This window comes from Mastomys coucha, unplaced genomic scaffold (genome assembly GCF_008632895.1).
Source record: "Mastomys coucha isolate ucsf_1 unplaced genomic scaffold, UCSF_Mcou_1 pScaffold21, whole genome shotgun sequence".
Classification (NCBI taxonomy): Eukaryota; Metazoa; Chordata; class Mammalia; order Rodentia; family Muridae; genus Mastomys; species Mastomys coucha.
In genome coordinates, this window is record NW_022196904.1 from 101,722,650 (window position 1) to 101,736,189 (window position 13,540).

General features: G+C 44.2%; 1 protein-coding gene across 14 annotated transcripts in view; it reads left to right on the forward strand.

The window, feature by feature from the left end:
• Window positions 1-12,604, forward strand: part of Tead1 (TEA domain transcription factor 1) — a 228,578-nt gene extending 215,974 nt beyond the window's left edge. For all 14 annotated transcript variants that reach the window (XM_031387919.1, XM_031387922.1, XM_031387909.1 and 11 more), the window contains 2 exons: window positions 76-228; window positions 4,402-12,604. In XM_031387919.1, coding sequence (XP_031243779.1) covers window positions 76-228; window positions 4,402-4,515 — 267 coding nt within the window. In that variant the 3' untranslated portion in view covers window positions 4,516-12,604. The remainder of the gene's footprint in view (window positions 1-75; window positions 229-4,401) is intronic.
• The last annotated feature ends 936 nt before the right edge of the window (window positions 12,605-13,540 follow it).

Below are 13,540 nucleotides of genomic sequence, written 5' to 3' on the forward strand. Positions count from 1 at the left end.
AAGTTCATGCTTTCAAAAGCAGCCATTCTCTATGTTTGGAAATATAAAGACACTCAAACCTCTGTTTCCTCACAGACAGAATATGCGAGGTTCGAGAATGGCCGATTCGTGTACCGAATAAACCGCTCGCCAATGTGTGAATATATGATCAACTTCATCCACAAGCTTAAACACCTACCAGAGAAATATATGATGAACAGTGTTTTGGAAAACTTCACCATATTATTGGTAATATTTGTCTCTCTCCTGGTTGGCATTGGTAGAGCCTGTGCTGAAGCTTGTTGGGGACACTGAGGACTGTGGGTGGGAAGCAAGCCAGTTTTCAGCAAGAATACTTAGGTAACTGATGCTCAACAAGTTCTGATACCATGACTCGTTATCAGTTGCCAGAGTCAGAGGTTTTTGTCCTCAAAATATGTTCATAAAGTATTCAGTAATGGGGTTTATAAGGCTTTTTTAAAAAGAAAATAATTCTTGATTAAACTTGAAGATCAGGATGCCACAGTAAACCTCAGTGAGTGCAGTTCTCCTGAGGGGCTGGCAAGGGCACCTCTGGTCCCACAGCCTCTGAAGGCTGCTGCATTTCTCTGTTACTAGAATGGAGAGCCTGAGTGTTCATCCAAGGAATCCCTTACCTGGTATGTTGGTTCTCAATCAGATATATATTGTTTTGGTTTGGTTTGAAAGGCTCCTTTCCACTTTCCCTTCCCATTTAAGGAAGGAAGGAAGGAAGGAAGGAAGGAAGGAAGGAAGGAAGGAAGGAAGGAAGGAAGGGAAGGGAAGGGAAGGAGGGAGGGAGGGAGGCAGGCAGGCAGGCAGGCTGACTCTGATTTAAGCCTTATGTGGTACTATGTGCCTGTAATCCCCATATTTAAGAGGCTGAGGCAAGGGGATAAGGAGATTGAGGGCAGGCTGGACTACACAGTGAAACTCTATCTTCAGACAAGCTGATGAAGTGGCTCAGGTGACTTGCCCTACAAGCCTAGCAACCTGAGTACTCATGGCATAGCCAGAATTTGGAGTCACTGGCATCAGGGACTGGCATCTCAGAGCTCATGCATGAATGGATTTTGCATACAAGCTTGACTTTCTCTAGAGAGAGAGTCTTAATGGAGTCTCAACTGTACCTATGTGCTCCTGAAGCTTTGAGCCTGGAAGTCTGGGGAACATTCCCAGTATCCTTTTGGCGGAAGATGACTAGCTTGCAGAGTGGCAGTTTGCAGAGTGAGCGGTGGCAGGGAGCAGGTATCTGTCTCAGAACTGTACTCTGCTGCAGTCCAAGCGTGTGGGAACTAGGGAGGATGCTTCAGTCAGTAAGAACCTTGCCACACAAGCATGGAGGTTGAGTACTGTTTCTCTGCCCCACAAAAGGCCAGCCCTCATGGCATTGCCTCTTAGTGCCCAGCACTGGGGAAGTGGGGACGGGTAGCTCATTCCCTGGAGGCCATTGTCCAGCCTAGCCTAATCAGTGCACTCTGTATTTAGATAGAGATTATATCTCCAAAAGAAAAAAAATATTAAATAAGATGGAAGAGCGAGCAAGGAGAACATGCAAGATCAAACTCTGGCCTACACACACACACACACATATAAAAGCAAGTACAGGCCTTAACACTCTGGATTCTTTTCTAGATTTTAAAACCATGTCAGTGACTTGAATTCTTAGGTGGTAGCCACCCACCTCTCTAAGCAGGAGTTTTAACTCCAGCTCAGACATGTCTGTGACTGCAGGTTGAGGATTGTGATAGCACCAATCTGGGCTCTGCCTCAGAGAACCTGGATCAATTGAATGTGGCCCTGAGATGTCAGAGCCAGGCCTCAATTGTCAGAGAGCCCAGGTACCTGTCAGCAACATGCCTCTGGGACATACAACTTCCATCATCCTGGATCTCACTGGGTTTGGTTAAAATGTCTATTAAAGCCAGTCATAATGGCATATGGCAAATGGAGGCAGGAGGATCAGGAGTTCAAGGCCAAGCTCGGCTTATAGTAGGAGACCCTTCTCAAAACAACAGCAAAGTGTCATTAAGCAGTTAAACAAAATGTTTTGATATAAGCAATTAATAATTTCCAAGGAACATTTGTTAGAAATAATATCGTTGCCTTAGAAAATCGTGGACTTTAGGATTCCAAAAATGAAAACATCCAATTGATGGACAGGAGAAATTGTACTTTCTAGCTCTTGTTAGCAGCTGCTGGCCACCACTTTGCTAAGTAAAAGTGGGTTATCAGGCCAGTTTAAGTTCTCGACGACTGGTAGGCTAGGCTCTCTAGTTGCATCCTGTTGCATTGGGATTGAACTGAACACATAGAGGTAGTGAGAGCCCCAAGCAGAGCTGGGAGGACAAAGATGAGTCAGGAACCAAGTGTGCCTGCTGTCTTCTGGGCCTAGTGGTATAGGCCTGTAATCTCATCTACTCAGGAAGCCAAGGCAGGAGGATTGCACATTTCAAAGTCTTCCTAGGCTACAGAGTGTTTAAGGCCAGCCTAGTTATCTTAGTGAGACCCTGTCTTAAAATAAATAATGAAAAAATGGGGCTAGATAGCTGGCTTGACGACAATTACAAGCACTTGCTCTTAAGTTTCTTACACGATGTCTTGTAGCCATCTGTAACTCCAGTTCTAGGGGCTCTAACAACCTTTTTCTGACCTCTGAGGGCACCAGGTATATGTTACACATACACACATATAGGCAGATACTCATGCATATAAGGTAAAATCAAATAAAATATTTTAAAGCAAAATGAAAAGAAGCCTAGGGATATGCAGTGGTAGAGAACATGGCCTACCATACATGAGACAGAAAGAATGGATTTACAAGAAAATGCATGTGTATGAGAAATCACAAGCCTTATGCTAGACATAAAGACCCTTTGTAAATGTTACTGTAAAGTTCTTACCATGAACTGCAGTATCATTTTTGTAGTTAAGGGATCCTTATGACTCAGGTCATGGTGATCAACACAGATTGAGTCATGAAATCAGAAAGCTTGAACTGAAGCTTTAAGGTCTCCATAGTTGTCTCCATTAATAAATGGATCATTTAAATCTGTATTCTTCACCTCCAAGATGGCCAGTGAGAATCTTTAAATTCCCTCAGTTGCACCATGGTATAGCATTGGCTACTTAGAAGTGATTTTTATGATCATAGTGTGCCATGGTAACTTATGGTCTTTGAGTCAAAGAAGAAAATGAGCAGATTATGATACACAGTCATATACAACAATTTAAATTGTTGCATATTTCTGAATGAGGCACCATTGAAGTCTAGATATAGGTGGGGTGGGATTCTCAATAGTAATAAAGAAGTTGTGTATGTTGAAGGATAAGCAGACATTCTTCATATTTACCAAGCAAGTTAGACTTTTTCCTGAGTGCACACATGGGTATCAGGTGCTAGGAATAATTAGATGGATTGGCTGAGGCGGGCAGCCATCCCAAGGTCAGATGAGGGAGACAGGTATTCATCCAGTCAAAGAATGGAAAATAACATTATCACCAGTGTCTCACAGAAATGGGCATAGTGCTGAGGTAATATGACCAAGCTCAGAGGTGGGGAAGACCTACGCATGAGGTAGCAGCTTTGAGCTGATTAGTCTTGAGCAGATGGTGGCACCTCAGCCTCTTCTTTGCTATGGGGAGCTATAGCACCCAGTCGCAGAGTTATGAGGTCTGTGCCGAGCATCTCATACTGCAGTACATTCATAGTAGGCACACAGCTTGGCCGTCATAAAGTTTGTTCACTCAGCAGAAGCTCGATCATGGCGTACCATGCCTGAGCTGGCTAACCAGAGGACATGGTCTCAGTTCTTCACAGTTAACTGGAGGAGCTGGATATTGAAAAACACCAGTCTGTGTGAATCACAGAGCTCCGTGGAGAAACTCAGAGCTGAGCCTTTATTCTTTTCAGTTAGGGACGCTGAGCTTGGGCGCTTGGAGGCAAAAGAAACTTAGATGAGTGAAACAGACCATTGCAGAGGGGAAATTAGACCCTTGACAAGCTAGATAAGGCACTCAAGTTCAAAACGTTTTAGAACATGAAAGTCACAGAGAACCATTGAAGCGTTGTGAGGTACATTTGATCAGATTGTCCTTCAGAGAATGTTCCTTCTGAGGTAGCCTGGGGGCCTCGGGCCAATGTGAGGAGGAGAGCCAGAGCTCAGATTTGAAAGAACTAAGATCATAGATGTGAGAGAGGGAGAGAAACCTCCAGGGGCAATGAATGGGTATTTCCTAACACATTGTGAGAGGTATAGCCTGTGTCAGCAGAGAGCAGCATCAGGTGGGGTTCATGGGGCTCCTGTGAGCCTTGTAATCTTCTGAATGTGGCACACCTTGGCCTTGCTGTCATGTATGTGGGGTGATGGTACATATGCCTCTTTTTTTTTTTTTTAAAAACAGGTGGTAACAAACAGGGATACTCAAGAAACTCTCCTCTGCATGGCCTGTGTATTTGAAGTATCGAATAGTGAACATGGAGCACAGCATCATATCTACAGGCTTGTAAAGGACTGAACCTGGTTATTTATATATAGAGATATCTGTATATACACACACATATGTGCACACACACACTCTCCATTATCGAACGACTGACTGTAAACCTCACCACACAGGGTGCTACCCTGGCCCCCTGGGTCCCACCCTGACCTTTCTAATCCTGTTCGAGTGAACTTATTTTTTTCCATGTGTTCATGCTATCTTTGTAGCTGTGAAGTTGTGATGCAGTTTTTTGTGTATTCCTCAGATCTGCAACCCACAATTCCTTGGGGAAGGTGAATCTTACCAGCCTAAGCTAAGCCTCTCTGCAGACCTGTTTCCTGTTGTGGTAGAAAATACTGAGAAAGAGGATTGGCCATGGGGCATTGACTGCCTTTATACAAATGTATTTAGTTCTTTTTTTGTTTTTCCAACATGAAATTCTTGTTTTAAGATACAAGTAAAATTAATCTTTAAATATAAATGTAAATTAGTACAGGAAAACTAAGATTCTTTAGACTTATCTTTATAACTAATTAGGAAGGAAGTTATGGAAGAATGTAATTCACTAAATTATTTTTTAAATGAAATCTTTCTTTTTAAAACCAAATGTAAAACTATAGCCTTAAGACATACTTGGTTAAAATATCCTAATGAGACAAATTTGTACCTTTCCCCACCCCCACCCACCCCACCCACAAGGTTAAAACTAATATCCTAATTCATTAAACTCTTGAAACAGGTGTTACAAAGGAGGGAAATGTCACCCCTTATCCTTAACATATATAGTATATTTAAAAATGTAAAATTGTATTGTACTAATGTGATAATTCATTATTTAATGAAAAAGAAAAGATGGCTCTTTTTGCAATAAGTAGATAATACTGAAACAAGTCTAAGCTTACAATGTTATAGTCTTGTGTGTGCAGTTACATTTTATATGGTCAACCAAATTTTTTATGGAGACGAGTTCACATTTGAGCCACTGAAATTTAATAGCAAATTTAAAAATTGGCGTGAATACTGCACTGCGAGTTGCAAAGGATGCAGAATCCTGTGGCTGGAAGAACATTGTCATCAACTGAGCAAGCAGAAGGCTCATCAGGCTTAGTGTCTCTGCTCCCCAGAATGTCACTGTCACCAGCATCCTCGCCAGCCTGTGGTTAGGTTGTTGCTGGTAACCCAGTATGCATAGGAAGCATATATGACTATAGCTCTATGTTCATGCACATGTGGATAGTCAGCTCTTTGAGCTCCTGTTTTTTGTCAGTTTGCTAGTTGCTCATCGCCTCTCTGTCTGCAGAATAGACATGGATATATTTTCTCTAAGGGCATCTGTCCATAAGCCTCAGTGGCCCTTTACACATATTTTCATTCTCATTCTCTCTCTCTCTCTCTCTCTCCCTCCCTCTCTCTCTCTGTCACACACACACACACACACACACACACACACACATCTTTTCAAGCAGATTCCCTCATTCTCTTACTAAGAGAATATTCCAAAGCATTACCCAGCAGAGCTGGTCTGCTGTGGCCAGCCTCGGGTTACTTCCCTAAGTACTTTTTCACTGGGGAAGCAGGAAAGGTTACCCTCCGCTTCCCAGGGAAGGTGGGAGGAAAGCAGAGTTTCTTTACACACACACAACTGTTAGGAATATGTAAACACAATAGAAATGGTACAAACTTTTTACGTTAAAAAAAAAATCATGGCTTTTTTTTGCACTAAAGGTATAAAGTAAAATTCTACATCTGCTATATCCTGGAGACACGCACACCTTTGCCCCAGCATCAGCTCTGACTGCTTATATCTGGCATCTTTTGGTTTTTAGTGGGTGGGCGCAGCTGGCATGTAGTTAAAGAACCACACTGGATTGACTCTATCTTCTCCCAGCAGCATCCCTCATCCCTGGGAAGACCAGAGGAGCATGTGTACGATTTTTCCATTTGCAATGTGCCTCCCTTATGTAAGCCAATAGGGAACTGTTTCTCCTCAGGAGAACTGCCTAGGTTCCCTGTTTCTAAGCCAGCCCTCAAAGGAATGGCTACCCTGAGTTTCTCCCCCTTATCTGTCTGCAAACCAGGTGTTTAAAGATGTCTCCTGGTTGTGACATTAATTAATCTTTTGGACAACCCTCTTAGGGAGGTTTCTTTAGCTTTGGTTTCCTCTGTCCTTATTCAAGAGGAACCCCCTACGTCTTGAGACCAGGGAGATATGAATGAATGGATACCAGTAATCTCCTGTGGCTATAGGTCATCCCAGAATGTGATGGGGGAGAGGTCTGCTACTCAGGAGTGCAGCTGCTCCTCCGTACCTCTAAGGCTCTGAGGACTTATTTCCCATGTACCACCTAGAGGATAGTGGTTGGCAGTGGGGAGGGTAAGATATCACAGAGACAGGGCGGCATGCCTGCTGCCTCACTGTCTGGTCCGCTTCTTCCTAATGCCTTCCTAGGCAGTAGGAAGGGAGTGTGTGGATGACCTCACTTTTTGCTCTTAAAACTGCTGTGAAATTCTTTAATGTATATTACTCTTCCCCCACCTTCTTATTTTACACCTCCCCTCATATCTTCATCCCTCCCAACTTCTCATTCTTTCTTGCCTTTAAAATGAAAATAACCTTAGTCTTAGTTACAGTTATATTGTTACGATGTTAATAATACCCAAAAGCAAGTTGGGGGATAAAGTGAACTTGCATTTCCACATCCTAGTCCATCACTGAAGGCAGTCGGGGCCTCAGGACCCTGACACTACAAGTTGATACAGAGACCATGGAGGAGTGCTGCTTACTGTCTTGTTCCTCATGGCTTGCTCAGCCTGCTTTCTAATAGAATCCAGGACCATCAGCCTAGGGATGGCACTATGCACAATGGGCTTTCCCTGCCCCCGTCACTGATTAAGAAAATGCCCGACTGGCTTGCCTACAGCCATTTCTTATGGAGATGTTTTCTCGATTGAGGTTCTGTTTTCTCAGATGACTCTAGCTTGTGTTGGCATAAAACTAGCCAGCACACCCACCATGGCCAGTTTGTGCTGCCCATACTCCTGGGTGTGGGGACATCCATTGAAACATGGTCGAGCCTGCCAGGAACCACGCTCTTAAACTGAGTTCTTTTCCCCCAGAACCATCAGCTGTCAATAGCTCCTCAGCCTTGCAATGTTAACCAATTTGCTCTCACGGTTGCTGAAGGTGATGAATACAGTGGCTCTGTCATGTCTATGCACCACACCCCACCTTCTGTTCTTGGTCTCTGCTCTGTCTTCAGAGAGTTTCCCTCTCTGAATCAGTGACCCAGTTACCCCAAAGTTGCTTTATTTCCCAAGTGAAAGCCTGGGTTTGGGGTGGGAGGTTCTGTTCTAACCTCTAATCTGAGTCTTTAATCTTTGGCTCCTTCTGCCCTCTTCTCAGCTTCCTAAAGCTTATGGGCACCATTGCTGAGCCCTGCCCTCACCGTTCCCTCCCCAGAGCTGTCTCACAGTGACTGGGACAGATCTGTCATGGATATAATGTAGACATCTTGCTTAGCCACTGCATAGTTTAGAGACCATCTTTCCAGTGAAAGAGACGTAAAGTCCACCCAAAACTTATTCAGAACGTGTCCTGGGACCCCCTAGAGTCCAGCTAACTGGAGGCCAGGGACATTAATTGGCTGTACCCTGTGCATCGTCGGAGGATTGAGAATTCCTAGCCATTTCCACAGTTCTCACAGCTCATTGCCCTGGGTTTTGCAAGGTTCAACCTCAGTTAAAAATGGCTGCCTTTGCCAGGCACGCTTTTAATCCCAGCACTTGGGAGGCAGAGGCAGGTGGATTTCTGAGTTCGAGGCCAGCCTGGCCTACAGAGTGAGTTCCAGGACAGCCAGGGATACACAGAGAAACACTGTCTCGAAAAACCAAAAAAAAAAGGCTGCCTTTTCTCTTACTAGTCATATTAGCATATTGATAACCAGTTTTTCTCTGATGCTATGACCCAACTCTTCTTCCCCCACCCCCCAATTTTTTAAGGTCAGGAAAAAGCAAGTGGCAATATTCTTCAGCAGCATCCTGTCTTCTGTCAGAGGACTCTCCTGCACAGCCACCATCTCTTTCTTGCTGCTTTCTCTCCTGTCTGGGGAAGCTGGGGAAGGCCAGCCAGAAGTTTCCCTATAGCCATCTGACTCTTTCTTAAAGAGCACTTCTGATTTGGCTTATAGCCTACTTTTTCCCAGGGCTTAAAAAGAGAAAATCCCCTCCCCCGCCTGGATCTTTCTCAGCTCCCCATCTCCTCCTCCTGCTCCTCCTCCTTTTCCAGGTAGGGTATATCTGCTTCTGCTGTCCAGCTCATGCTCCATGATATCTGTTCTATCGCTTCCATCTCTAGGGATGGAGCAGGTCTGGATCTGTTCCAGAAGGTGCCTCGTACTCAAACTAAAAGAGAGCACAGTCCCATTCCCCTTCATCTTGAGGGATGAGAGGTGCCTGGTCCAGTCTCAGTCACAGGACAAGGGTGAGGGTTTCTCTTTCATCTTTGGCCTCTCCTGGGTGGAAGCCATCTTTCCTTGGTGCTCTGTGCTTAAGTGACCCCTGGGAATGCATGGACAGAGTCAGTTTAGATCCCCTAGAGCTGTCTGGGGACCACAAGTAGATGGTGAGGCTGATGGGCCATTTGTTTCCTCAGAAGACAGTTCTCCAGCCACAGGCTTTGAGTCAAATTTCTATTTACCGCACATCCCAGCAACAAAGTCCTGCCCACACGCCAGCCAAAAGAAATCCCTTGGTGTTAAAATTCTTCAGAGGACTTTTAGATCCAGATCTTCTTTTGGCTTCAGTACCACAGTGGCATTAGCCATCTTTTTATACAACCATTTATTATTGAAGTCACCTGACGGTCAGTTTTACAGACCAGGTACCTGTAATTTGTATAATTTTGTCTATGCTCGGGCACACCATGCCTGTCCCAAGAAAGGGTAGAATACCTGTGTGTTGGTGTCCTCACCTGTGACATTAGGATGCTTGAGTTGCTGGCCTCTTCTGTGTTGATGTTTCTGTGGCTAAGCCCTGCCCGTGTCGTTCCTGAAAAGCCTTAAATCTTGGAGAAGTCACGTGGCAGGGCGTCAGTACGACAGGCTGCCTGGGAACCATGAGCCCTTTTGTAAGCTGGAAGCGTTTTTCTTACTACTGTTACTTTTCATAGTTTTCAGTTCACAGCTGCCAAAGCCTCCCAGTAAAGCAGTGCCTTAGTAATACCTGTAGCCGCCAGCCTTTCTCAGCCTGTTCTGGGTGTCCACTTGCTAATTGGCCCCATATCAGAAGCAGGACAAGCCAAAATCGTTCTCATTTGTGTTTCAAAAGCCCGTTTTTTTAAATCCAGCTCCATAGGAAGCTGATGACTTGGTTTCAAACAACCTGAATCAGAACCCAAGTCGATTCTTTGACCATGCTCTCACGTACGTATCCATACCAAAACTAAAGGCTGCCGCTCTGCAGCTTGCTATGAAGAGCGAATTGTACTTTTCATTGATGCCTTTTTCAATCCATGACCAAATACTTAGCTATTTGTGAATCTTCTGCACTCCAGCTTGAAAGTGCCTTTGGCTCGAGATTCCAGCTTAGAAAGTGCCACCATAATAACGACAATTTGTAGAGAGACCAAAAATATTTCGAGATCACCATAATGCCTTTGGTTAACCGGGATGAATAACCAACCGCAGGCTTGTCTTCATGAGAGCATCGAGCACCGTGTGGTCCCTGCCTGCTGTGAGTCTGCCTGCCAGTGGGGAACCCCACCACCACTGTCCTGTACAGCACAGTGCGGCAGTGGGAAGCCCTGCGAACTGTTGTGTCTGTGTGTGCCACCTCTCCCCAGCATGTCCACCAAGTCTTCACCCGGCTCTGCGTCCCTGGGAAGGAACTTAACGCACAAGCACCCGAATCCCGGCCAGTGGGTGGACACCATGGCTCTGCCTTTCCCGTGTCCGCGTCCAGACTGTGGAGACTCTCGTCCACTGGAACGACAGTGTGCACTTACCTGCCTACACATTTGGTTGTTGGAAACCTCGAATTGAGATGACAGTGCAGAACAAAAATTAAAAATGGGTTCACTAGGGTCATTGCAGTTGAAGTGTCTCTGGGCAGTTTTGCTGGCTCCGGATGTCCGAATGTGCTGTGAGAGACTTGCGAAGAGCACACCATTTGCAATTTGGCATTTTCAAGGATGTTCTAGTCCTCAGCCAACTCTTTAAAGTGTGTGTCAGCTTAGAGTAAAACCTTTTTGCATCTGGAAACCCCATACCATAAGGAGAAAGAACAAAGGAGGCAAAAAGAAGCCAGGAAAAAAAATAGGTGTTTTGTTTTGTTTTGTTTTTTCTTCTTTTGCTGATGTAGGTGTGAAAGTAATGACAGACAACTCTGAAAGTTAGCCTCAAAAACTCTACCACACACTTTCTCTCGGCCCCTCCCTGGTACCTAAGGAATAGCCGCTCTGGGCTCTGAAATTGCCCGAGTGATTTGTATCCACCCCAAGTTGTGAGTATGTATAAAAAGTCCAGGTTTTGTTTTTGTTTTTGTTTTGTGCTTTAAAAGAAAAAGCAACTATCAAATGAAAAGGGTAATTTCTCAGCACAGGTTAGAGTTAGTAGTTTGCTGTCGTGTACCCCCCTGGCAGGGACGCACCACAACTTGAAGAACTTAGTCAAATGTGTGTTCTCTTGTGCCTCTCTCTAGCCGTTGCTGTCTCGTTTGCAGTAGTTTTCTCTCCTGAACTCTTTGCTTATATCTTTTAAAATGAAGGTTTGTATTTTAAATTTACTGTGTTGCAAAGGGTAGGCCTCACTGAAGTCACGCATCATTAACTAAGATGAGATATCTGTATTTATTGTTCCTTCCTAAGCTGTAACTTGTCTTCTCTGTGAATCTGCCTTGGGTCCCGTGGCCCACACTATATCATTTTAGATAAAAGCAGCCTTTGTGTATGTCTCCCACCTTATTCATTCATGACCATGGTGTCAGGTCTCACTAGACTCCAGCCTTGCTCGGCCTGGCCCCTGTTGGTTTTTACCACGGGCATTCTGTCTCTTCTCTCTCTAAGAGAGGCGGGCAGAATCCACACATCCATCATGTTAGAAAACCTGTCTATGAGTTTTGTGTTTTTATTTTTCAAATTAATTGTTTTCTGTGATTAGTTTCAATGTGTAAAATAGATTATTAACTGCACTTCTTTAAAAAAGAAAAAAGGATGTCCATCTCCTGTTACCTCCTTGAAAGATCAGCTTCTCTAGGCCTTTTCCAGTGGGCTTATGACTTCAGACAAGGAAAGAAAAACAGTAAAAACAAAATAGTACGTGCCTGAAAAATGACAAAAAAAAATCTTTTTGTAACGTTTAAAAAACCTGAAAAGCCTTTACTTCTTTGATACGCTCAAATTTTATGTAAATTGGTTTTTGCCACGTGTGTTCCTTCGGATTCTAAGCGACTTCATGGCTTCTCTGTTGTCTCCTGTGAAGTGTATAGGATGGGCTTGTGGCATTTCATCTGGTCAGTGGCTCTATTGATACTGTACTGCTGCTGGGACTGGGCCGGAACCTGAGCATCTGGGTGACTGGGTTCCTCTTGGGGGAGATTGTGGAGAAGGGGGTGAGGTGGCTCATTGATGTTTCCTTAAACTGTTTGCAGAAACTTTCAAAAGGCATTTGACTACCCTCCCGGCAGTACAGCGTTCATGTACTCGTTAACGTTTGTGTTAGGTACTGGTACCTTCTTGTTTAAAAAAAATGTTCTAAGTGTTGGCTTTAAAGTGAATTTATCTTTAGTATGATAGTTATATGAAAATTATAGGGTTTGTGTGCAGAGAATTTTTTTATAAAGTGCTTTGTAAAAAAAAAAACAAAAACAAATGTATTCTAGCTTTCGCGGTACATATGTGTGATAACTTTAATACCCATGACAGTTAAGTGCAATTATTTCATCACTCTAAAAATGCTATTTTTGTGTCAGTTCCTGCAGGTGTTTTCATGTCTTTGCAAAGTGACACATTTTGATGCCTTCTTGATAAAGTGGTAGACATTTTGTAGCTTTCTAGAAACTTTGTATCCATACGGTATCAATGAAAAATAAAGAAAATGAAAGTGTGGGTCACCTTTCTTATCTGCAACAGTCTGAGTTGTTGAGAGTGAAATCTGCCTTCTTTTTACTTTTTTTTTTGGTATTTTCGAGACAGGGTTTCTCTCTGTATCCCTTGCTGTCCTGGAACTCACTCTGTAGACCAGGTTGGCCTCGAACTCAGAAATCTGCCTGCCTCTGCCTCCCAAGTGCTGGGATTAAAGACATGTGACACCACTGCCTAGCTTTCTTTTTCTTAAGTTCCTTGTATTTTGTTGGTGTGGGAAGTCCACACCAGCCAGTGGCTTGCTCAGTCTGCTCCTTCCACTATATGAGTGTTAGGAATCGAACTTGGGTCATCAGGCTTGGCAGCCAGTGCCTCTACCCATTGAGCCATCTTTCCTAGTCAAATGTGCCCTGTATGTAGTGGTGGCTGTGGCTGTGTCCACTGTGCCTGATCACTAGAGCTTTAGGTATGCCCTACAGGGTTTCTTAAACAGCCACAAGTCAGCTGCCCTGTCTGTCTTTGGGGCTCTGTTAAAATTGACAGAAATGGCCTCACCATGGAGCTCATTGGTAGAATACTTGCCTAGCGTACACATAGGCCTTAGGGTTCTGACCTCAGCATAGAATACATGAGGTGAAGTGCTCCATGCCCTTGAACCCAGCACCCCGGAGGTAGAGATGAGAGGATCAAGAGTTTAAAGCTACCTTCAGCTACATACTTAGTTTTGAAGACAACAGGCTACATAAGACCCTCTTTCCAAAATCAACAAAAGTTTTATATAGTAGCTTAGCTTGTCTGTGGATCCCAGACACACCCCCAAGAAGCCACCTCTCCTGTGAATCACAATAGCCTTAGAATAAAAGGCATGCACTCCTAAGTTGTTAACTTGCTGTGTACATGCCAGGGGCCAGGGATATATGGAGCAGGGAGTCGGGGTAAGTGTGCTGTGAGCTTCCTGCTTGGTGCCAGGGTTTTTTTTTT